Genomic DNA, 24,236 nt, shown 5'->3' on the forward strand with positions numbered 1-24,236 from the left:
TCATGGCGGCACTATTGTAATAGCCTTTAACTTAGGACAATGTCCAGCAGCTATGGAATGTATAGGGGCGGGGATATACATACAATGGAAGACCACTCAGCAATAAAAAGGAACGAATCAGTGACATGGTATGCTAGGTATGAACCTCAAAAACACCGCTCAAAAACTAGATAGACTCCATGCTCAATGATCCCAATTCTAAGATTCCAGAAAAGACATTTTTATACATATTAGGCATAGATTAGTGGTATTCAGGGTTATGGGTGGGACTGGGATAAATGTAAATGGACAAAATAGAAGTTCCACAGCTAAGCTACAAAGATGGTTGTTGTACTTGGTAAAATTACCAAAAACCGTTGAATTGTACACTTACAATCAGTGACTTTTATAATATGTAAAACATACCTCAATAACTATATATACATATATACATATGTGTAATATATGTGTGTGTGTGTGCGTGTGTACACGCCTTGGATAGGGGAGATGCTCACAAAGACCCACTCCTAGCTGAAAAGCTACTGGCAGTTGACAGCTGCTCGTGAGGCAGGGGTTGGAGGCTGGTTTTCTTCAGATGTGACCCCTGGTAGGTTGCCCATGTTCTGGTGGTCGGCACACAATGGCAGAACTATGTGGATTCAGTGAGTTAAGAAGGAGGACATAAAATTGGAATGGAGAAGTGGTAGTGGTGGATGAAAGGAGTCGGAGGGGAGAGAGTGTGGGTTGGATTTGATTCAGGCGCATCGTATGTAAGTATGAACCTGTCAAATCCTAAGTAAAAATGTAGTTTTTAAAATGCACGTGCTTTGTTTCACCAGTCCCTTGAATTAACTGAACTGTAGCTGCACTGATTACAACCCACATGCCCAGTTTAATTTCTGTCACAAAACACCCTAACTAAAGGTGGAGAGTGGAGAAAGGGGACATTTTAACTCAAAATGCCAGGCTCCATCCATTCCAGGGAAGTCAAGGCAGGAACATCCTCAGTCAAGAGCAGAGAGAGAATGCATGCATGCTTGCTCACGCTCAATCCTCTATGATTCTACAGTCCAGGACGCAAACTCAGGGAACGGTGCTGTCCAGAATGGGTGGGTCTTCTCCTTTCCATTAATACAACCAAGACAATTCCCCACAGACATGCTGACAAGTTAACCTGATCTAAGTGATCATTAAGATTCCTTTCCTAGCCAGGTAACAGTGGCTCACGCCTTTAATCCCACTACTCAGGAGGCAGAGGTGGGCGGATCTCTGTGAGTTAGAGGCAAGCCTGGTCTACAGAGCGAGATCCAGGACAGGCACCAAAGTTACACAGAGAAACCCTGTCTCGAAAAAAGCAAAAAAAAAAAAAAAATCAAGATTCCTTTCCTAGAATATTCTACCTTTCGTGAATCTGACAATTAAAAGTAACTATGCACCACAGTGTCTCTTTAAGGATGATCAAATAATGTCAGAAAAACTCTAACCAGTTGCTCATTCCACCAGGGTTTGCCAGGAAAAGGATTTTTCTCATAAATCAAAGATTCCTTCTGTTATGTTTATATTTTAGGAAGCTGGTGCTTAGAAGCAGAGAGAATATAACCTAAATAGATTTAAATTATCGTTTGACAATGGGCTGAGCAAACAAAAGCACGCAACAGAACTTGAAATGATATAGGGCTAAGTTATATAACTTACCCTAAATGGCAAAGCAGCGGTTTGCTTGACTGTAAATGTCCTAACAAAGCAGTTCTCAGCAAAGATGTTGTCAACATCATTCATTAGTCTCTGGACCACCTCCTGAGTATCCACTTTTCTTCCAAGATCCCGACACTTTTTTTTCCCTCTCAACTTCACAGCAAGACTTCAAAGGATTTTATGAACAGTTTAGGTCTTTACAAAAAATACCCACCTGGCGAGGCCACGTGTGACCGATTCATTATAATCTGCCAACCTCACAAAACTGCCCTTCCTTCCCCGTATTCTCATTTCTCAATAGTAGGGAGCATAGACTTCACACACGTACTCTGGCTGTCTTGGTAGAAAGTGAGCCTCAGGAAAGTTCTGGTTTTGTTCTTTCCTAGAACTCTGTTGCCTGGAACAGTGCCTCCCAGGTGCTAAGAGCGCCCAGGAAGTGTTTTCTCCCTGTACAAATGGGTATTAGATATACCAAGAGAACAGGAGTTAATCCTTGCAGAAACGATAAGTCTCTCCCTTCCACTTTGAACCTCAAGTCTTCAATAAACCTCAGCATAACATTTCTAGACTGCTTACCCAACATTTATTCAACAAAAAAGCTAATGTTTCACTTTTAATTCTCAACTTGCAACCAAGTATTTTTAACAAGAACTGTTCAGAAGAGAGGTAATGAAACCTCATGTGACTCTTAGTAACTAATAAGAAAGCAAAGCAAAGTTTAATACTTAACTAGTAAGTACAGTGTGAAATTTCCAAAGCTGCCCGTTTTGTTTTGTTTTTTCTAACACGCAACTGCAATCCCTTCACCAAAAAAAAAAAAAAAAAAAAAACTCAAGAACACATGCCTAAGCAATTCTGACCTCTTCGGCCCTAAATTCCATCACCAAGGAACGTTTTCCGACCCTAATCCCAGAAGCCTTCCTCGAAACATTTTACAAACACCAATCAACCTGAGAGATGGGGGCGCGGGGGGGGGGGTCCCCAAAGTGCTGCCCAACCGACTGCATTTCAGCGTTTCACACACCCAGCAGAGGGACGACCCCACCACCACCTCCTGGATGTAGGCATGCCCCCCAGTCAACTCCACCATCAAAGGCCTGGTACAGGGCAGAATCTGGGGGAAGGCGGGGACCTCTCAGCAAGGCCAAAATTGGAGGACATCTTAGACTTCGGACCCTGAATCCGCCAATTCTCTGTGACCTTGGGCGTGTCGCTGAAGCCCTGGGGCTGGCGTCCTCTCACCTTTAAGGTGAAAGCCACACCCGGACCGCGCCACGTTCAGGTTTAACTGAGACCGCAGATGACGCTCCACGCAGGGCACCTGGCAGGAGTGGGAGACCCGCTCCCGACCCCACGGCGCGGTGACTCCCCCATCCCGACCATGCTCCAGGGCCCTGCGGACTGGGCCAGTCGCCCAGCTCTGCAGACAAGGGCGCTGAGAGGGTAGAGAAGGGCCAGGGGGCTCGCAGGGACCGCCGAGGCACGGCCCATAACGTGGGGTCGTCCCCTAGACCCACGCCCCGGCTGCCGCGCGAGGTGCTGGGGCCCCGGCTCGCCCGCGGGCGCTCCACCTGCCGCCCGGCCCCCCCAGCCCGCGTCCGTCCCTGCACTCACTCTTCACTTTGCCGAAGGTGCCGACGCCCAGGGTGTCCCCCAGCACGTAGTGTCCGATCTTCACCCTCCCGTCGTGCTTCTGCTTCTCAGCCATGTTCGGCACACGGCCTCCCTCGGGCGCGGGCCCTCAGCGCAGCCGCCGCCGCCGCCGCCACCACCGCCGCCGCTGCCGCCGCCGCCGCCTACCCACAGTGCAGCGGGCCCGGGGGGCGGGACGGGGACGCCGGGGGCGCGGGGCGCGGTGGGGCTCAGCGGAGTCGGGCGCGTGTGGACGTGGGCCTGGGGCTCAGAACCGAGGCGCCCCCCAGCAAAGCCCACGGGTGAGAAGCTGGGAGGGATGAAGCTGAGCGCGACCGAGACGGGGAGAGAAGTGGGGGCGAGGGGCTGTCCACAGGGAGACTTGCCGGGGGTGGCAGGCAGAGGTGGACGCTGGGGTGGACGGCCCTCCCCTACTACCCCCTGGGATGCTCCACCGATCAAGGCTTATTTGTCTGGGGACGATCTAGTCCGTACCCTCTTCAGATGGCGACCCCATTCTTTTATAACTCACTCGTATTTTGTAGCTCCTGGTCATGTTATTGTTAGGTCTCAAACCAGGGACAAACGGCTAACTGGGGTGCCTATGCATGAATCGGAGGTGATACTGGCCGCCAGGTGGTCCCAGCATCCCTCCATCTTCCCCTTACAGGGTCCTCCTGGCTGGCATACCCCGGCCCCTACCCTGAACTCTGCAGCCCAGACACTGGGCTGCCCCTTCCCCCAGCTCCTTTGGCCCCTGTGTAGCTCAGCCATTTTGGCTACACTGGTCCAGGCTCCTCTCTTGCTTTGTCCCCTCCCCCTCTTCACATGGCCATGCTCAGTATATGACCTTGTTCAGTCTGGACACACACACCGCCACCAACACCAAGATGTCTCTGTCTCTGCTTTTGCCCCTATTGTCCATTTTTATCTACAATAAACCTTTTCCACCCTCTTAGGTTTTTCTATTGCTGGGGGGGGGGGGAGAAAAGAAAAAAAAAAAAGCCATGACCATGAGGAAAGGGTTTATTCGGCTTACACTTCCACAACACTGTTCATCATCAAAGGAAGTCAGGACAGGAACTCAAACATGGCAGGATCCTAGAAGCAGGAACTGATGCAAAGGCCATGGAGGGGTGCTGCTTACTGGCTTGCTTGCTCAGCCTGCTTTCTTATAGAACCCAGGACCAGGGATGGCACCACCCACAATGGACTGGGCCCTCCCCCATTAATCACTAATTAAGAAAATGCCTTACAACCGGATCTTATGGAGGCAATTTTCTCAACTGAGGTTCCCTCCTCTAAGATAACTCTAGTTTGTGTATCAAGTTGACATAAGACAAGCCCCACATCCACAATACCTAGGAGCAGTCATGTCCTCCCTTCTTTTCTTCATGCAGTTACGTAGACAGTCATGTTACATAGATAAAAGACTGTTGGAGCCCACAGAGGTTTTCTAGTGAGATCTGAGCTTGCTTTACCAGCAGGGCTGCATAAGAACATGATTGGACCACGGGCATGGGTACCAGGTGTTTGGAAGGGTCTACACTTGGTTGTATCTAGCAAGGGGGAGGTCTTTTGCCTTGCCCCTTAGCACTGTTATAAAAGCCCTTTTGAATCAAGTTCTGGGCTGTTGGATATTGACCCAGGTCCTCCCAGGGTAATCCTGTATTTCTTTCTTTCCTCTCATTGTTGTCTAGGTATCTCTATCTAAATATTTCTCACTTTTCCCTCCTCAAGAGTTCCCTGGGCGTAAATGTGGGAGCGGGTTTCCCACCAAAGACATCCTCTCCAACACTCTCGGTTTTAACTAATTTGAACAAAATTTCCCAATAAATCACAGACACAGCCCTAAGTATATTTCAGCACCTGTGTGTGTGTGTGTGTGTGTGTGTGTGTGTGTGTGTGTGTGTGTGTGTGTACATATATGAGAGACCGGACAAGGGAAAAATAGTAAAAACAAATATGAAAATAAGTTACACATTCCAGTAAATGCAAAACAGAGGTGATAAAAATATTATGAGGATCAAGAATGATATAAAAGCACAAATTAAATAAGTGTACTGAAGATGGAAGTCAAAAATAGTAAAAGGAAAATCAAAGCATAAGGACAAGAGTATTAGTGCCAGGCAGATAATTTAATGATCAAGCAATCTCTCCCCCTCCCCTTCCCTCCGTCCCTCCATTTAATGCCCCCATTATTTAGTGTTGACCTGTCTTTCCATACATGAAGATTACTTGCTTCCTATTAGAGAAAAAGTATAAAGCTCCATACTTACATTAGTTCCAGCTAGCCATTGCTTGAACATATACATACACATTTCAAAACATTACAAATACTTGCAGTTTTGCCCATGGGAAAAAAAATAATTTGAAAACACACAGAAAAAGGATTATTTGCTATTTGGGAACGAATTAGTAAAGGTCAGTCAAACATTTGTGGCATTGTGCATGCCAATAGCATTTCGTGGTCACATTCTTCAAACATGAAGTGTCAAATCACACTGTTTTTATGTGAATATTGAACTGAGAGATGCATATAACAAAACCCCGTTTTCTGATAGCTACTAAACATACAACTGGCAAACTCCTTCTTGTGTGTACACCATGGCAATCTGATGAGAGATGATCTCAGCTTATAAATTATAGACATCACAGCTGTTGAACACAAGCTATTTTTGTTCATTCTTCAGATCACCTTTCCTGCTGACAAGAAGTCTCACTTAAGGATCTCAACCTAGCTGGCAAATTTGAGAAAGCTTCCCAGCTATTTTTAAGGCTGAACTTTTAAGCAACTAAAGGCCATTCCTTCACTAGCCATTCAAGTGGGTAAGAAGACAATATCACTATTGTGCTTTACAGTTACATATGTATGCCTGTGTTGTCCTAATAACCCAGTAAATGAGGCTGAATAATCTTTAAATTGTGAAGCTACATGGAGAAAAGCTATAAACTGAGATCTTAAAGCATGTTGCATTAGCTATTCACCAACAATTAAAATGTCATTGTCATTATCCTAACCTTGGAGTTTTATGCTAAACATAAACAATACTTTCTTGACTAAGAAGTTTATTTAAGCACACTTATTTTCCATCAAGGAAACTTATTGTCCCCCATTTTACAAATTATGAAAACTCAGTTTCCCCTCCCCTGACCCCGCAAGGCTATAAAGCTAGAAACAGAGTGGCAGACTCTGATCAAGTCCCAACTTTTTCTCTTCCTTCCATTCCTTCACAAGTCAGGTGGTACTCTGAGAGCCAATATACTTGTAGCCAGAGACCAGTTCTCACGTTGAGGTAATCCAGACTCAGAAAGACAAATATAGTATGTACTCACTCATAGGAGGATGCTAGATGTGGAACAAGGATGACTGGACTGCTGCTCACATCACCAGTGAGGCTACCTGGAAAACAGGACCCCAAGAAAGACACAGAGAAATGGATGAGATCTACATGAACAGCTTGGACATGAGTGGAAGCAATGAAGGGCGAGGGTCGAGGGAAAGAGAGCGGGAGATCCTAGCTGGATCAAGAAAAGAGAGGGAGAACAAAGAATAGGAGACCATGGTAAATGAAGACCACATGAGAAAAGGAAGAAACAAAGAGCTAAAGAGGCCCACAGAAATCCACAAAGATACCCCCACAAAAGACTGCTGGCAATGGTGGAGAGACAGCCGGGACTGACCATTTTCAATCTCATTGGATCTTTATTAGTGGGAAATGGAATGCTACATGGGTGAGACAAATGGAAAGGTCTTTAATGCCAATGCTGTTGTCTAGTACCCTCTATACTTCATATATGATTCCATATTTGCTCCACCCTACTCAGCAATGCAAAACTCTCTATATACATGGCTCTGTAAGTATCCACATCTCCTTGTTCCCCTAGGAGATGTCACGCAAGAATACTGCAAATGTAATGTATCCCATCATAGTATCATGCAGTGATGTTTTAGTGTCACTGTTGTCTGGCGCCAATAGCTAAGATTCATAGCCCAGGAAACTATTCAGTTCTGACCACTGGTCTAGCTCTTGCTGCTTTCACTCCCTACAATTGGACCTTTGCCATCATTTTCCTTTAAATATTCTGAAGCAGGACCTGAATGGGTGACAAGAATACTACTAGACCAGTGGTTCTCAGCCTTCCTAACGCTGCCACCCTGTAATATAGTTCCTTATGCTGTGGCGACCCCCAACCATAAAATTATTTTTGTTGCTACTTCATAACTATAATTTTGCTACTGTTATGAGTTGTAATGTAAATACCTGTGTTTTCCAAAGGTCTTAGGGGACCCCTGTTAAAGGGCCATTTGACCCCCAAAGAGCTTGTGGCTCACAAGTTGAAAACTGCTGTACTACACTAAGGTTCTACACTAGATTTCACTGGTGTCATCAGATACAGCAAGCCATCTCCAAGTTCAGGAAATTTTAAAAAATAAATTAACTATCCAGCATACATCTAAAACTCTCATATTTTACATTTTTGTCTGTATTCTCTTTGCTTCTTCATATTTTGTAATTTGTTTGTAGAGAAACTGGGTAATTCTACCCTTAAACATGACTGATCAAGTTGTTGTGCATGCAGCTATGTGTGCTTGTGCATGTGTGTATGCTGTGGGATAATCTTTGTACACTGTGAAAATGTGTCTGTTAAAACACCTTCTGAGCTGGGAGGTGGTGGTGCACGCCTTTAATTCCAGCACTCGGGAGGCAGAGGCAGGCGGATCTCTGTGAATTCGAGGCCAGCCTGGGCTACCGAGTGAGTTCCAGGAAAGGCGCAAAGCTAAACCCTGTCTCGAAAAACAAAAAACAAACAAAAACACCTCTGATTAGGTTAATGAAGAGCTAAATGGCCAATAGCTATGCAGGAGAGAATAGGTGGGACTTCTGTGGGCCGAGAAAGGAACTCTGGGTTAGAATCTGGCATGGGAGACCCAAGGGAGACACTGAGGAAGTCGGACGTACAGTATGGAGGGGAGTAATAAACCACATGGAAAAACATAGATTAATAGAAAAAGGTTAATTAAGTTATGAGAGCTAGTTGGGAACAAGCCTAAGCTAAAGGCCAAGCTTTCATTATTAATAATAAGTCCCTGTGTCAGTATTTGGGGACTGGCAGCCCAAAGAAAGTCTGGCAAGAAAGACCCTCCTACATGTGTATTTATGCCCATGAGGGCCAGAAGTCAATGTTAGCTGTCTTCCTCAATCACTCTGCACCTTTTATTTTTTTTGGGGGGGGGAGACACAAGGTCTCTCCATGAACTTGGAGCTCACCCATTCAGCTAGACTGGATGGCCAGAAGACCCCAGGGGTCTGCTCTGTCTTTGTTCCCCCAATGCTAGATCACAGGTGCACTAGAGCACTCAGGTTTTACTTGGGTGCTAGAGATCCGAACTCAGTACCCCACACTTGCATGGCAAGCACTTTGTGAACCAAGCCTTTTCTCCAACCTTGATCAAGTTTTTAAATTCTATTTCTCTTTGTGGACCTTGCTGCTCATTTTTCATATTGCTACTCTAGTAATTGTCTATCTTATTATTGTATAAATGTACAGTAACATGTAGCAGACTTTCTCTGTAGTGTCAGCTCCCAAATAACAACATGGAGACTTCTTATTAATTATGAAAGTTCAACCTTAGCTTAGGCTTGTTTCTAACTAGCTTTTATAACTTAAATTAACCCATTTCTATTAATCTACATGCTACAAAGTGACCCATGGCTTTTACCTCTCCTCTTGTATGTCCTGCTTCCTCTCCATCTCCTTTGGTGTCTCCCCATGCCTAGATTCATCTCTTATTTTTTCTCTGCCAGGATGTCCTGCCTAACCTCTTCCTGCCTAGCTAGTGGCTATTTAGCTCTTTATTAAACAAATCAGAAGGTACCTTGGCAAAGACATATCTTTACAATGTACAAAAAGATTATTCCACAACATTTCCCCCTTTTTGTCTAAATAAAAAAAAAGAAGTTTTAACTAACACAGTAAAACTATATACAATAAGAACAATTATTAGGTAAGAATTACATTCACAATGTCCAACCCATTTGCATTTGGCAAATTTAGAGAAAATACTCCATTATCTATTCTATTGTGGTGAGTCCAAAGTTCTGTACCTAATTCACTTTCTATCCTAACTTGTATTACCAACTCAAAACTGTTGTTTTTTAGACTTCAAAACATTTTCTTAGATAAACAATTTAAGGTTTTATGTCTCTCAAACTTATACACTTTACACCTCTTTTGTGAATTTCTTTTCTGAATTTGGTATCAAGGAAAACTGTAGCTATAACTATCTAGTCTTCAACTCCATCAGAGCCCCAAGAAGGATATAATATTACCTGAATGAACAGGAAGTATACAGCAAACAACTTCTAAAACTATAGAAATGACAGAAACAGCTGGCTGCCTGTATATTCACTCAAGGTTCCTCTGCAATGCTGTGGCATTTCTCTTCAGCCTACAGGCCTGAAATATCTGACAGACTTTCCTGTGAAGCAGGAATTTTGAAGGGTTGCCCTACCTTGTCTTGGCAAAGTTTGGCAGTTGTCTTTTTGTGTGTGTCCTGATTGTCCAATTTGGACAGCATACTGTTAGTAGTTGAGAAAAGGGCAGTTTCTTTGCGCAATGACTAACTTTTCCACAAATGAAAGCAAACTCCATATGCAAGTTCTTTGATGCCCATCATCCTCTTTTGAAGTAAATTGGTACTGACAGGAGCAGATGTTTCTCACTGTCATGAAAAGCCTTATGTTGTTAAAAACATTTTAAATGATATAATTTGTAGGTCTTTGAAGTATTTGTAGTCCTGGAACTAGCTTTGTAGACCAGGCTGGCCTCAAACTCAGAGATCCACCTGCCTCTGCATCCCAAGTGCTGGAATTAAAAACATGCACCCCCATTCCCAGTATGAGACAAATCTTAAACTTCCATGTCAGCCACTGTATGGGCTCAGCTTAGCACATGGTGCTGGCAGCTGGCTCCCGCCTGCAGGCAGTAGCCAGTAGTGGTGCCTCTGAATGCTGAGCACTGGTCTGCCTGAGAGACTGCAGGACTCAGAGGCCACATTCAGCTCCTTATCTAGAACTTTTTTTTTTAGCTTTCTCAGGCCCTGTGCTTGGATATTCAAGCCCCACATTGGGTGCCATATGTAGCAAGCTTTCTCTATACCACCAGTTCCCAAATAAAAACACAGAGACTTCCTATTAATCATGAAAGCTAAGACTTAGCTTAGGTTTGTTTCTAACTAGCTCTTATAACTTAAATTAACCCATTTTTATTAAACTACATGCTACCATGTGACCCATGGCTTTTACCTCTCCTCTGCAAGTCCTGCTTCCTCTCTATCTCCTCTGGCATCTCCCTGCTCCAGGCCACAGGAATATATCATAAGAACTCAGCAGGTTATGGAAAAGTCACTACCTAGAGGAATCAGGGAATTCCTCCAGAGGAAGCCAAATCCCAAGGAGTTTTTGGTGTTACTTGGCTTGTTATATATCAGCTGTATTCTGTTATGAAAATCATGTGTGCCTTCATAGTTTTCCCAATTGACTTTTCCCTATGAAGGGCTAACAGTGTGGACTGATCACTCTCTGGACATACACATTCCAGGTATTTGGAGAACTGCCTCAGGAAAGGCTTTCTCTGGAATCAGATATCTCCCTTGGCTACTTTCAAGGACTAACAGTAGTAACAGTCCATATGTAAGTCTCCTGATTTAAGACAAATTCCACAAGGAGACACCGCCTAGGTCAAGTGACGTTCAGTAATAGCTTTACACCATTTAGCTCGGACCCTCCTTTCTTACAGTCTTACTAACTTTATAGAACTCTAACTCCTTATCTAACCACTTCTAGGAATATTTGGATAACCTTCTGCACTGACAGCTATGCTCAGCCAGAAACCCAGTTCAAGCCTCCCTGTAATTATCATCATTGGCAGCATCCAGCCAGGTCCATCCCCAGATGGAGGAAAGTAACTTATCAGAGATACCTCTGTATGCTCTAAGAACAGACTTAAGCATCCGGGCTACCTGTTTGAGAAGGCCTAGTGGATGTGCCAATTAAGCTTTACTTCCTCCTTTCCCAAACCTTACCTCTGGTTCCAGATCTCCCTTTAGCTGTCACCAGAGGCATCTAGCTGTACAGGTTGCATAGCGACTGAGGACACTTTCCCCCACCCTGCAGAAAAAACGACAGATAGCTTGAACAGATATGAATCACAGGAAAAAAGAAGACAGTTTTATCTTCTCCCACTGACCTAGCAACTTATAGATTCTTAACCTTTTCTACCAATCATGTTTAAGATTATAGTTGAGCACATAAGAGCCCTCTTCTTAGATACTACCTGAATTTAGCCTTTAGTTAATTCATTTCCCCATTGGTCACTTCCCTTTGGGGTTGCAAATGATAATTAATGGTTATTGTCTCCCTATGTGATTCTTATCACCCCTCCATTTGATCCTGGAAGCCTGGCTTTGCACTTCTAAGGGAATACTGCTTGTAAGTGTATATATACCAGGACTCCCGGGGCACATGGAGGACAGAGAAGAGAAACGAGAATGGAAGAAGTAGACAGGTAAGAACTTGAGAGGAACAAACTGAGATGGGGAAGAAGTACATTGAAGGGTTAGAAGAAAGTACTAGAGGAACGAGATGGAAGATGAGGAAGAGCCAGATGGGGAAGAACAAGATGAGGAAGAGCCATGAGAGAGAAGGAGATGGGAGAGGAGCTGATAGGGGAAAGAACTAGATAGATGAAAACCTAGAAGGGACAAAACTAGATGAAGGAATTAAGATAGAACCTAGAGGGGACAGTAGATAAACATAGAGAAATCAGGCAAAAAAGGAACTGGACATGAGAGCAGGATAGAAGCTGTGTAGAGAGAGAACTATCACGGAATAATAAAGTGTATGAACTAAGGAGTTTCGTGTACATAGATTCATTTCTTTTCATCAAAGATTAATTATCAGCTGGTTGTAGAGTCTTCCTGGACCCTGGGAGGGGACTATCGAGGGGCTGGACCCCCATAGTCCCCGATATCTCTCCATGCCTAGATTCATCTCTTATTTTTTCACTGCCAGGATGTCCCACCTAACCTCTTCCTGCCTAGCTAGTGGCCATTCAGCTCTCTATTAAACAAATCAGAAGGTGCCTCGGCAAAGACACAACTTCACAGTGCACAAAAAGATTATTCTACTACAGTAATGTATTAATAGTTTTTAATATATATGATTGACATTTTGATAGCCTATCTGCTATGTCTGGGGTCCAGTGGAATTTGATATATCCTCCTAGAAATTTTTGTTCAAAATAGAGGGGAAAGTACAGTTTTATTTTTATGGCAAAAAATATGTGATAGTTATTCTTGATCCTCTGCTGTGGAATAATCCTTTTGTACACTGTGAAGATTTGTCACTTGAGTTGGTTTAATATAAAAGTGATTAGCTGGTAGCCAGGCAGGAAGTATAGGCAGGACATCCAAACTAAAGGTGCTGGTATGAAGAAGGGCAGAGTCAGAGGAGTCACCAGAAGACACAGAGGGAGCAAGGCATGCTGGAGGACAGATAAAGCCACCAGCCATGTGACAATACATAGATTAAATGAAATAGGTTCATTTAAGTTGAAAATGCTAATTAGTAATAAGCCTGAGCTATCAACTGAGCATTTATAATTAATATTAAGCCTTTGTGTCAGTTATTTGGCAACTGGCAGGCAGGACAGAAACTTCCACCTACAATCCTCAACATAATTGGATTGGAAAATGCTCTTCATTGTGTCTGTGAAGGTGTTGACAAAAATATTTCTTTCTTTCTTCCTTTTTTTTTTGTTTGTTTGTTTGTTTGGTTTGGTTTGGTTTGGCTTTTGGTATTTTGTTTTGTTTTGTTGAGACAGGGTTTCTCTATGTATCCCTGGCTATCCTGGAACTTACTCTGTAGGCCAAGCTGGCCTGAACTCAGAGATCTGCCTGACTCTACCTCCCAAGCACTGGAGTTAAAGGTATGTGCCATCACCACCTGGCTGTTGACAGGAGAATTAAACAAGGGGGGGGGTGATCTATAAGAATGTGGTAACACCAACCCATAGCTGAGGCCCAGGTGGAATAGCACAGGGAAAGAAGAAAGAGCCAGCAGGCATAAGCATTCTCTCTGCTTCCTGACAGACATGATATGAGCTGTGGTGCCCCACTGTGACCTCCTCACAATGATAGACTGTGGTCTTTGAAACTAAGTCTCCTTTTCAGTCATTCTATTAAGCATTCTGTAGCAGCTATGCAAAGTAATAAGATTCATATGTTAAATATAAGGCATAATTTTACATATCTCAGCGTTCCAAACTTTTGGAGGTAGGGGAAAATCATGAGCCAGAAACTACCAAATCTATCATAGATAGATAGATAGATAGATAGATAGATAGATAGATAGATAGATCGGTAGATAGGTAGATAGAATAGGATTACTATAAAGTAATTCAAAGTTCAAGGTTTCTCAACAAATGCTTTAATCCTGACATATTATTTAAAATATTACCCTTTGACATTTATTATCACTGATTTTTAAGGCTGAAGAATAATATTTCCTAGGCCTAAACTCTTAAAGAGAAGCAGATGCATGTGACAATACCTAAAACTCTTTGAAGAAAATTTAATAACTTTGAGATGTTATTTTTAGCAAGAACCCTAGTAACAAATGTCATACTCAACATAATCTATTTTCATTCTGTAGCTGCATACATTTCTAAATTGCCTCAATATGAGTCAACATTATAATACTGAATGTAACTAAGGAAACATGAACAATTTGGATCAGGCTTTCTTCACAAGCAGATGTATTAATTGGAATAACAAAGGTTGTTTGCTTTGCTGTGTAAACATTATGGATCTTGCCAGCTTTTTGGGAATCTTGCTTTCATGTGTGTGTTGACAGCTCATGTGAAAAAAAAGCTCCAACACCCTTTTGAGATGAGTTAAATCATGACCCCCTCCATGGATTCTGTGACTATCTCTGCGAATACTTTCAAGCTGCTAAGATCTGAGTAAGCGGATAGCACTGGCACCTTGAAGTGATTATCATCTCTGTTACAGCTGTCCTTTGGAATTAAAACAACCCCTGACAAAACTAACAGTGTATGTATTATTTAAAGCTTTTTCGAACACTTTTAATGACCTCAAACGGGTATTAATGCTTCAGCTGTTAGCTCGATCCTGTTAGCCTTAAACACAAAGCTTTGACATGATTAATTAGTGCAAACAAGATAAATTAGGTAATTCCAAATGTTCTATAAATACTAAAATATTTCTCCATCTAAGAAAAAAATACTTTAAAGCCTTGCCAGAGAACTAGGTTTTTAAAAATCGTACTATGGTATTTGAAGGTTCTTAGTTCTTAAGACTCAGGGTTCATAAAACTAAATTGTATTAATAGTTGTCTTAGTGAATATTTCACATGCCATTTTAAAAAACACTGTTATATTTAAAGTAATATGAAACTATTTGTCAAACCAAGTTGAAGTTCCCAGATTATCTGGGTGTTCTGTTTCTTTGTTCTAAATGCATCCATTCTTTAGCGATGTTGATTGGACGTCTTCTGAGAGTGTTCACTGGACATTGGTGGCATAGTAAGGAGAATGTCAGATGCTGCACTTTCCCTTCTTATCACTCAGAATGGTAGCACCTGTTGAAGAAAGCCCAGGCCTTCCCTGAAGACAGCAAAGCATTCTAGATTTAGTACTCTTGCAGAAGGTACGGGGTGGATGCAGCGAGGGTTAACAACAGAAAAGAGACTGGATTCAAGTCCAAGTTCAGAAAGGAAAAAAAGAGGGTCAATGTCTAAACAGGTGGGTGGAGTACACTGTCAGATGGAATATTGCTAAGAAAGTAGGGGAATTCCTTGTTTCACTGACTTAAGATTTTTCTGCTGGAGATAACTGGCCATACTAGTGGAAGCCCATGAACTGTGGACTGGTGGCTGTGGAGCCCCCATGGGACTGGACTAGGCCCTCTGGATATGGAAGATGGTTGTTTGGCTCAAACTGTTTGGGGGGCACCAAGGCAGGGGGATCGGGATCTGTCCCTGGTGCATGTGCAGGCTTCTGGAATCCGGTGCCTGTGGTGTGACACCTTGCACGGCCTTGGTGCAGTGAGAAGGGGCGTGGACCCGCCTAGCCTCAGTGTGCTGGGCTCTGTTGACTCCCCATGGGAGACCTCAATTTGGAGGATGTGGGATTGTGGGGTGGCTTGGGAAAGAGGGCTGGGGGTGGGAGGAGGGAGGAGGGAGGAGGGGGTGGCTGTGGATAGCATGTGGAGTGAGTAGAAAATTTCTTAATAAAAAAAAAAGATTTTTCTGCTGAAGGTATGGCATGTGATCAGACATCACCTAGTAGAGAGGGAGTGGAGGGTAAGGAATTTGTATTAGATATCAGGGTTGAGAATTCTTGCTACAACAGGCCTCTTAAGGACATGCCCAAAGATGAGGCCCAGTTATACTCTGATTAGCTGTACTAGAATTACGTAAAAAGGAAAAGTCTTTATCACCCTCTAGCTGAAGACTCAGACAAACATATAAGACAATGTAATGCTAGGAGTGGGCGCTGTGTGGAAAACTGAAGCCCAGTCAATGAACACAGAGAGAAGAGGAAGAGGCTAGACAGACGTTTGTATTTAGGTTGTCAGAGAAAGTCCAGGAATGCAGCATTTGAGAGTCATGTAAAGGAAGACTTGAGTGAAGAAAGGTACCTCCGAGCTGTTAGGATAAATTCATCGTGGACAGAAGGAACAGCAGGTGCTCAGGACACATGACATCCCAGAGGACCTGCAGAAACTCATATCCAGGGTGCCGTCTACAAGAAAGAGGATGGAGGAGTTCACAGAAGTGCTGCTTCCAGAGACTTCTCAAACAGGAGAATGGCATGATGAAAGTCACTGATGTGTCAGGCGGTGGTGGCGTGCGCCTTTAATCCCAGCAGCACTCGGAGGCAGAGGCAGCAGATCTCTGAATTGAGGCCAGCCTGGTCTACAGAGGAAGTCCCAGGACAGCCATGACTACACAGAGAAAGCCTGTCTTGGAGGGGGGGGCACTTTCTGAAAAATAAGGAGGGGATGATGGAAATTGATGGACGAGAAACAAACTTCCGGTTTGACTGGTGAGTTTACAATGCCTAAAGAATTCCAGCATGCCTTGCCAAGGGAGTGGTTGACCACAAAAGTGTGAACTTGGGGAAAAGGTCTTCTTTCAAAATGTAAGCATATGGGCTGCTTTTCTCAATACTCTGACAAGGGTACCTGATAATGTCAACTTAAGGAAGGAAGGTTTGTTTTGGCTCACAGTTGAGGGTAGTCCATCATTCTGTAGAAGTGTGCGGCAGCTCGTCACACTGCACACTGTCAGGAGGCAGAGGGGCATGAATGCCAGCCTTACTTTCCCCTTTTTATTCAGTCTAGGACAGCAGTCCATGGAATAGTGCTACCCATATTTACAGTGAGTCTTTGCACTCTGGTTAACTTGATCTAGAAATTTCTTCACAAATAAGCCCAGATGTTGGTTTCCTTGGTGACTCTAGATCCTACCAGATGGACAATATTAACCACCACAGTGTTTCAGAATCATCCACATCTATGCATAGGACTAGAGAGCAGGCTGGGATTTACTTAGGAAGTGACTATAGGGAGCAAAGGACGAGACAGCAGTGCAGTACTTACCTATTCCAGATTTAGAGACATATAAAAGAAGAGGTGCCATCAAATCTCTCTAGGAAAGGGATACTCACTGAGTTAGGTAAAAACTAACTCAAGACACTATGACCTACTCCATCTAATGCAGCTAAGAGGTCGAGATGAGAGAGTTGCTATGAGAGAGCAATGGAGAGTTGCTAATGGACTTGATGACTTTGAAAAATGACTGAACAGAGTGATGAAGATAAAAACTTAAATGAATTTAGTTTCTGGAAAAAAGATGAGTCAAGAAGTGTATCTATTAAGTTTGCTATAAAAGGAAGCAGAAACATATTTGAGTAAAGCGGGAAGGAAGTCTGGAGTTAAGTCAGTTTTTATTAACAGGTAAAATCAGTACAGTACACTCATGGAGAACGAAGCTGCAATGCCGCAGCTGATCCAGCTGCTGTTACCTCTTTGTTCGCCAGGGAGATGGGGACCAAACTGCCAGCTATGTTTCTCAGTGGCTCGCTGCCAGCTCTGCACCATCCAAAGAGAGAGTGAGCACCTCCTCGCCCTCCCCCGACTCTGCTTCTTATTGGGTCCCATCTCTCCAGAGAAGACTGCATCCACTGTCCACTGGACTAAGCCACTCCTTACAATTGGTTGGTGGTAAGGTCTCTTTGTTGTCTTCCCACTATATATACCAAGCTGACTGGGCCATGAGTTCTAGGGATTCTCTTATCTCAGCCTTCCATCTCCCAGTAGGAGTGCTGGGATTACAGATGTTTGTGCTTTGCATCTGGCTTTTTTTTTTTTTAAGGTAGGGTCTGGGGATTTGAACTTTTTACCCAGTGAGTCATCTCCCCAGCCCCACGTTAGAATTTAGCCTTAAAGGTAGTAGCAGTAGCAAATGAATAGAAGGACACAAAGGTAGTTTTGCTTTGTTTTGTTTTTTTAGGATGAAGAAAAATATGGCATGTTGGTACGCTGATGGGATTGCCCACGTAGAAAAGGGAAATCTGATAGTGCGGAGGAGAATAAGTAACTGGAGACCATTTACCAATCATCTCAATTTGACAGCCTTCTAGGACTTCATCTATCTGCTTTCCAGAAAGTTAAACTCCAGTGAAAACCATGTATATTTAGTAAATCTAAAAACTGTGCACAAAGCGATATGACAAGCACATGGGTAGGACTGAGCGCCCAGCACAGAACAGTAAGTTAGAGGTGCTTGTATTCTATCTTGGATCAGACAGTAAGGACCCATACCACTGCAAGTCCCTTTAGGGAAGGGAGTGAGAAGGATGGATTTGAGAAATACTCAGAATATATCGGATCCAACGACTGCTTCTGATTTAAGAGAACAATGGCTTTCTGGCACAATATTGTGGATGGATTGATCACATGAGGCACATTTTGTAGCTTACCATTCATTTCTCTCCCCAACAGCATTCAAAGACTTTACAGTACCTAACAATTAACGTTTAAAGCTAGATAGTCTAGCCTAGGGACCTCTAAAATCAGCCCTTGGGGTGTGTTCTTTACTTTTTTGTGGCATACTTCCTTAGAACTCAACAAACAAACAAACAAGACAAAAAACTGTAGTGGAATCCAGCTTGAAAATACCACTACTCTACAAAATAATTTTCACTTTTAAGTCTAAGTTCACGGTTTCTCATAATATGTGGTCCCTGCCAACCTAGACTCTTGCCTCATTTTCCCCATGCAGTAGTTGTAATGTTCTGGCCATGGGTTGTTTAGTAATTAACAATGGTGTCAGACTTCCTTCTGTTCTGTGTGCGCATCACTGGAAGCGCCTTTCCCTACTCTTGCTATCACTGTGGAATTCCTTTAGTCTTTTGTACTCATCACAACCTGCTTCACAAATCTCTCCATGTCTTGCAAAGCTCACCTCCCCCGTGAATCCTTTTCTGACACTCCCCCATACAGCCGATCAGCCTGTCTTTAACAACACCATCTGCTCATATAGTTTTAATTAAACCCACCATTGAATCTGCCTGTTCCATGTCCAGTCACCATCTGTCAATCTTTTGAGAGCAAGCACAATAAACATAGTTAGTCCTTCATCATAGGAGTCGAATAAATGATTGGCAAATAATGAAATCTCACCTCGGACATAGCTTTATCTTAATTTTCCTCCCCTTTTCTGCCTTTTAACCTGGTATTCCAGCAATAAATAGTGCTATAACATTATATTAATTCTATCACATCTTTCTCCTCCTCTTCCTTCTCTTCCTCCTCCTCTTCCTTTTCCTCCTCCTCTTCCTTTTCCTCCACCTCTTCCTTTTTCTTTTCTCCTCCTCCTCCTCCTTCTTCTATTTTGGGTATATGTGTCCTCTGCCCAAAATATTCAAGGGCATGATTTGTACCCTCGTTATTTTATGTCCCCAGCATCAAGCTACTCAATAAATGCTCTAACAATATTCTGCTTAATGATTAAGGGGTGACTTTACCTTTTTAAGTCATACAGCGTGCAATCATGCCCATCATTTCTCACCCTCACAGTGAACTTCTTAATCACTCCTGGCTGAGATTACCCTTGATTCTGTGGAGGAACATCTGTATCACTTTTGTCATTATCCTTTTCCTAGAGCAGTCCTTGATTTAGACTGACTTTAAAAGCCAAATGGCACACACACAAAAGCAACCCTTTTCATTGTATCCCCACACTCTTGACACAGTTCTACCCTTCCCCTGACAGAGCTATAAAAGCTTCACTCTGATGTTTTGATATATTTTTTCTGTTAAACAATGAATAAGCTATTGCATTTGCACTATTAGTATTTATAACAGCCTCTTGTCCTGCTGAGAATGATAATATTATAATCATTCTTTAAATATTTGATGAAAAATAAACATTTGATGAATGAATAAAAGAAAGTGTTATTTTCACTGTCAAGTGAAAGGCTATGCCTCTTATGCAAAATTAGTTAACTCATCTAATTTATCACTGTTCACATCCAGGAATAATTCATTTGTACAGACGAGAAGATGTTGTCCTTCATGAACTAAATTCTATATTTTAAATTATTCTTTTACCCTAAGCCTATGCTAGCTTTGGCAGCAAACAGAAATGTGGCAGGAGCTGTTTCCTGAGATTTGATGAAGTTCTACCTTCTCTGCTCTCTGCAGAATCCAAGAGACCCATACTTAACAGCATGAGATGTTCCTCGGTGCGACTTGTCCATCTGGCGCCCTCTGCTGGCAACCAGAGCTTTGATGGACTTGAGGGGGCGTTTTCTCCGCCTTGGTGGTATCTGAAACTGTAACAATGAAAAAGGTCACTTTGTTCCTTTACTTGACAGCCCTCTACAATGAGGAACCTGAAACAAATTTTCCACGCAACCGGTCGAAGTGTTCATTTACATGCAGCCTCAGCAGTCATCCTTGCAAGCCACAGAGCGGCTCCAGTCTAGTTCGTGGGTCTTACGGCCTGGGACATACTTATATTGTCCCAGGGAACATCTTCCACGTCCCTAAGTACGGGAGCTTTTCCTTCTCCCTTTGCTTTTCACGGGTGTTACCACTCTAGTGCCCCAGAAAGAGTCTCCTCTTGTAGAGGGAGAAGGAGAGAGGGAGAAGGAGGCGTGGTCGGAGGAGCTCCTCATGCAAATGTAATATTTTGGTCTTTCAGCCTTGGTTCTCATTGAGAAATGTGGTTGGCATCCATCCCTACAAAGTCCTGCTTGGTTTTTGTTTTAAAATATTTTTTCATTATTGAATCCACCTGATGATTCACAGCTATTACTTAACGATTATAAAGTTTCTGGCACACTAGATTACAGGTAGAGACCAGGAAAATGCTAAAAATGACTGTGTAATGAGAAGCTCATCACTGCTTGGGCTTTTCCAAAACCGAACAACAGAGGTCAAAGGCATCTACAATTTTAGTCTCAAAAACATACCTTTAGCATTTCCTCAGGAAGAACAGAAAGACCATTCTTAAATATCTTCTTTGTGTTGTTGTTGGGGGTTTTGGTGGTGGGGAGGGTTTTTTTTTAACTTGCTTGTTTGTTTTGTTTTGTTTTTTAAACAAGATCTCTCTATCTCACTATGTAGCCCAGGATGGCCTGAAACTCACCATGCTCCTGCCTCAGCTTCCCAAGTACTGAGATTACAAACAATGAAAACAATAGATTTGGAATGTTCTTATTTTGTTTTTATGATTCATATTCACTTTTATGAAACTTAGGTCTACTTTCGATAAGGTACAAAAGACTTATCCCATGACCCCACATTCTCAGGGCTTCTCTTGAAACAGACATGTACCTAAGAAGTAATTTTAAAATGAATTACTAATTCTATCCTTTTCAGCAAACCTTTTTCAGTTGTTCAAGAAAGAACTCTCTTGATTTTTGCTTTCTAGTTTCACTGAATATGACAAATTCCCTTGATAAATAGACTTGCAAAAAATGATTATACGGGCTGGAGAGATGGCTCAGAGGTTAAGAGCACTGACTGCCCTTTCGGAGGTCCTGAGTTCATTTCCCAGCACCCACATGGTGGCTCACAACCATCTGTAATGAGATCTGACGCTCCCTTCTGGCTTGCAGACATACATGCAGGCAGAACATTGTATGCATAATAAATAAATAAATCTTTAAAAAATGATTATACATCATTCTGCTGCGTACTTTCCCATTCTAAAATCTAATAGTAACTTCGTGATGCACACAGAGCAAAGGCTAAATTAGGTAATTGCCCAGTGAATCAACCTGTAAGATAAAGAGGAGTTTTTGAGATAGAACTATCCAAACCTGCCTTGAGTGGAGGGTACATTTCTAACTGCTTCCCAACAGTCTAACTAATTCCCAACACTGGGCAGTATTACTCAAATTCAAACTCATCTTCTACTCTAAGTGAGTCCTGGCCACATGGGTCCTCTGAATTTGTTCCTCTCTCCCTCTCTTTTCTTTTCCTAGCCTCTTATTTTGCCTCTTAGTTAACCACTGGACTCCATTCTGCATTTTTGAAGGCTGCCTGTTTCCCATTGCATCTCTACCCAAAATCTAAGAAATGTCTTGCTCATTTCACAAGTATATAATTCATTTTACCAAGTTTCATCTAGAAAACTTCAAGCTTTTCACACAAAGTGTTACCATAGTGTCAAAGAGACAGGGTGCACGCCACTCTGGCAGCTCCAACCACTGATAGCATTTCTCAACACTGAAGAAAGAGTGTTCTTTTCTCTGCATCATGAAACAGAGTGGCAGGAACGTTTATTTGTGGGTTTGCATTACAGACTTGAAAATATTGACGGGTGCCAGATGAGGAGCTATTTCCACTGGCAGTAGAAAGAATGAGTGGCTTTTATGAATTGGAAAAATGAATTCCTAGTTTGGTTAAAAGCACATTCTACACCTTATTTCCTGTTCAATCAATGAAGCGTTTTTGTGGAACTAAGCCAAAGCATTTTATGATTACTCCTTTACTTTTCTCCATCTGTTAACATTTTTTTTCAAATATAAATTAAAAATAAATCCCCTACAAAAATGTGTATGTTCTCACTCTGCTGCTGGGAGCTCAGTGTTATAACTTTTTGTCACGTGTCTTAGTTGAGTTTGTATCTGCTGGAATACTCTTAATAAAGACAATCTGCAGACAAAACAACTTGTTCTTATTGTATTGCAAATGTTTCTCAGCATTAAGCCAAGACTTCCAAGATTTCAGCTGTTAGTTATTGGGGAATGGTTGAGACTGGGTCTTGGTATATAGCTCTGGCTAGCACAGTGCTCACTATGTAGCCCAGGTTAAACTTGAGTTTGAAGCAGCCCACCTACCTTAGCCCTCTGACTGCTGGGGTTATACGCACATACCACCATGTCTGCTATGTAAACTATTTTTAATTACTGTTTCCCTGATGATATAGCTAAGATCCTTAATTAAAATCATCTGGACTGGCTCACTCAATCCAAAGAACCTATGTGAAAAATGTGAGAAGTGTGGGTGCAATCTGTGATTATAATCCCAACACTGGGAAGGCAGAGAGAAGAGTACCCCCGAAGACTGATGACCAGACAGCCTAGGCTAATTGATGAACTCTAGGCCAAGACAGACCCTGTCTTAAAAATAAGAGGTAGATAGCATTTCTGAGGATGGTACCATGTCTTCACGTCTCTACATGCAAGCACATGAATATACATAGAGCACACACAGCAACACACACACACACATACACACACACACACACACACACACACACATTCACATCAAAAATACCACAAGTTGTTACTTCATAAGACAAGTCATGCGAGTTTTGGATAATTAACTTAGTCTACACTATTATCGCATTTTTATGGATCGGAAAAACTAAACAGCAAGGTCACTTGAACAAATCCTTGGCTAAGAGATGACATCTTCAAAAGTTATCATGAACAATTAAGTTTCCTGTATTAAGACAACACAGCATGTAAAATTCATAAGCAAAATCTGTTTTCCTTGAGAGTAGCTACATTAAAATAATATTTGCTATGTAATCTATCTAAAACCAGCAGCAGAATTGGAAGGCTGTGGTCTGGGAGAGCAAGGGGAATTGCAGAGAGGATGCCTCAATATTATTTCTGGATGACTTGCGAAGATGCAATTTTATATAAACTACTTCATTACTTCACTGTGAAGTTTAAATCATGAAAATACCCAATTGAGCCAAGAGAGTTCAGCAATCATTTTATAGATATTGAAATGTTTATTATATGTTGAATGGTAATAGAAACCAGTTTGCAGCCTACCATTTCCATTTTCATTTTTTTGGAATTATATCAGCTTTCCCATTCCTTTATATTATTATCGGCTCTTTACCACAACGGCACTGCATTACACAGCCTGTTTGAAATCCTTTTAACAGTGCTACTGGGGTAACAGTTCTCCTGACAAGTTCATAAATATGTAATGTCGATCTCAAAGGCTTTCCACAATAAACAAATCACAAAAGATATAAATGTAAGAAGAATCTAACTCAAAAACTGACATTCATCAGTAGAGTAGTAAATGAATAGTGGATAATATATCACTGAGATATTTCCAAATGTAGAAAACCTCTTCGCATGGATTCTGTGCTCTCTGTCTCTGCATTTATCTGCAAGAAAATAGTGTGTATCAAACAAAGAGTGTTCGTCTTCATTTATTTAAAATAAAATAACTTCACTAATATTGTAAAGCTACTTAGCAGGGAGGAGGTTTCCAGTTCAGGACCAGCTTGATTTCTTCAAGTCCTGTGACCAATGCATACGGTGTCTTCGGCAATAGGGCCTTGCCATCAAGTTCT

General features: G+C 42.4%; 1 protein-coding gene across 2 annotated transcripts in view; it reads right to left on the reverse strand.

The window, feature by feature from the left end:
* Nucleotides 1–3,403, reverse strand: part of Prkaa2 (protein kinase AMP-activated catalytic subunit alpha 2) — a 58,886-nt gene extending 55,483 nt beyond the window's left edge. The window contains exon 1 of one of the 2 annotated variants that reach the window (XM_028887964.2): nt 3,289–3,403. In XM_028887964.2, the coding sequence (XP_028743797.1) occupies nt 3,289–3,382 (94 nt within the window). In that variant the 5' untranslated portion in view covers nt 3,383–3,403. The remainder of the gene's footprint in view (nt 1–3,288) is intronic. The other variant, XM_037202764.1, reaches the window with a different exon arrangement.
* Between the last annotated feature and the right edge of the window lie 20,833 nt (nt 3,404–24,236).

This window comes from Peromyscus leucopus, chromosome 2, assembly GCF_004664715.2.
Source record: "Peromyscus leucopus breed LL Stock chromosome 2, UCI_PerLeu_2.1, whole genome shotgun sequence".
Classification (NCBI taxonomy): Eukaryota; Metazoa; Chordata; class Mammalia; order Rodentia; family Cricetidae; genus Peromyscus; species Peromyscus leucopus.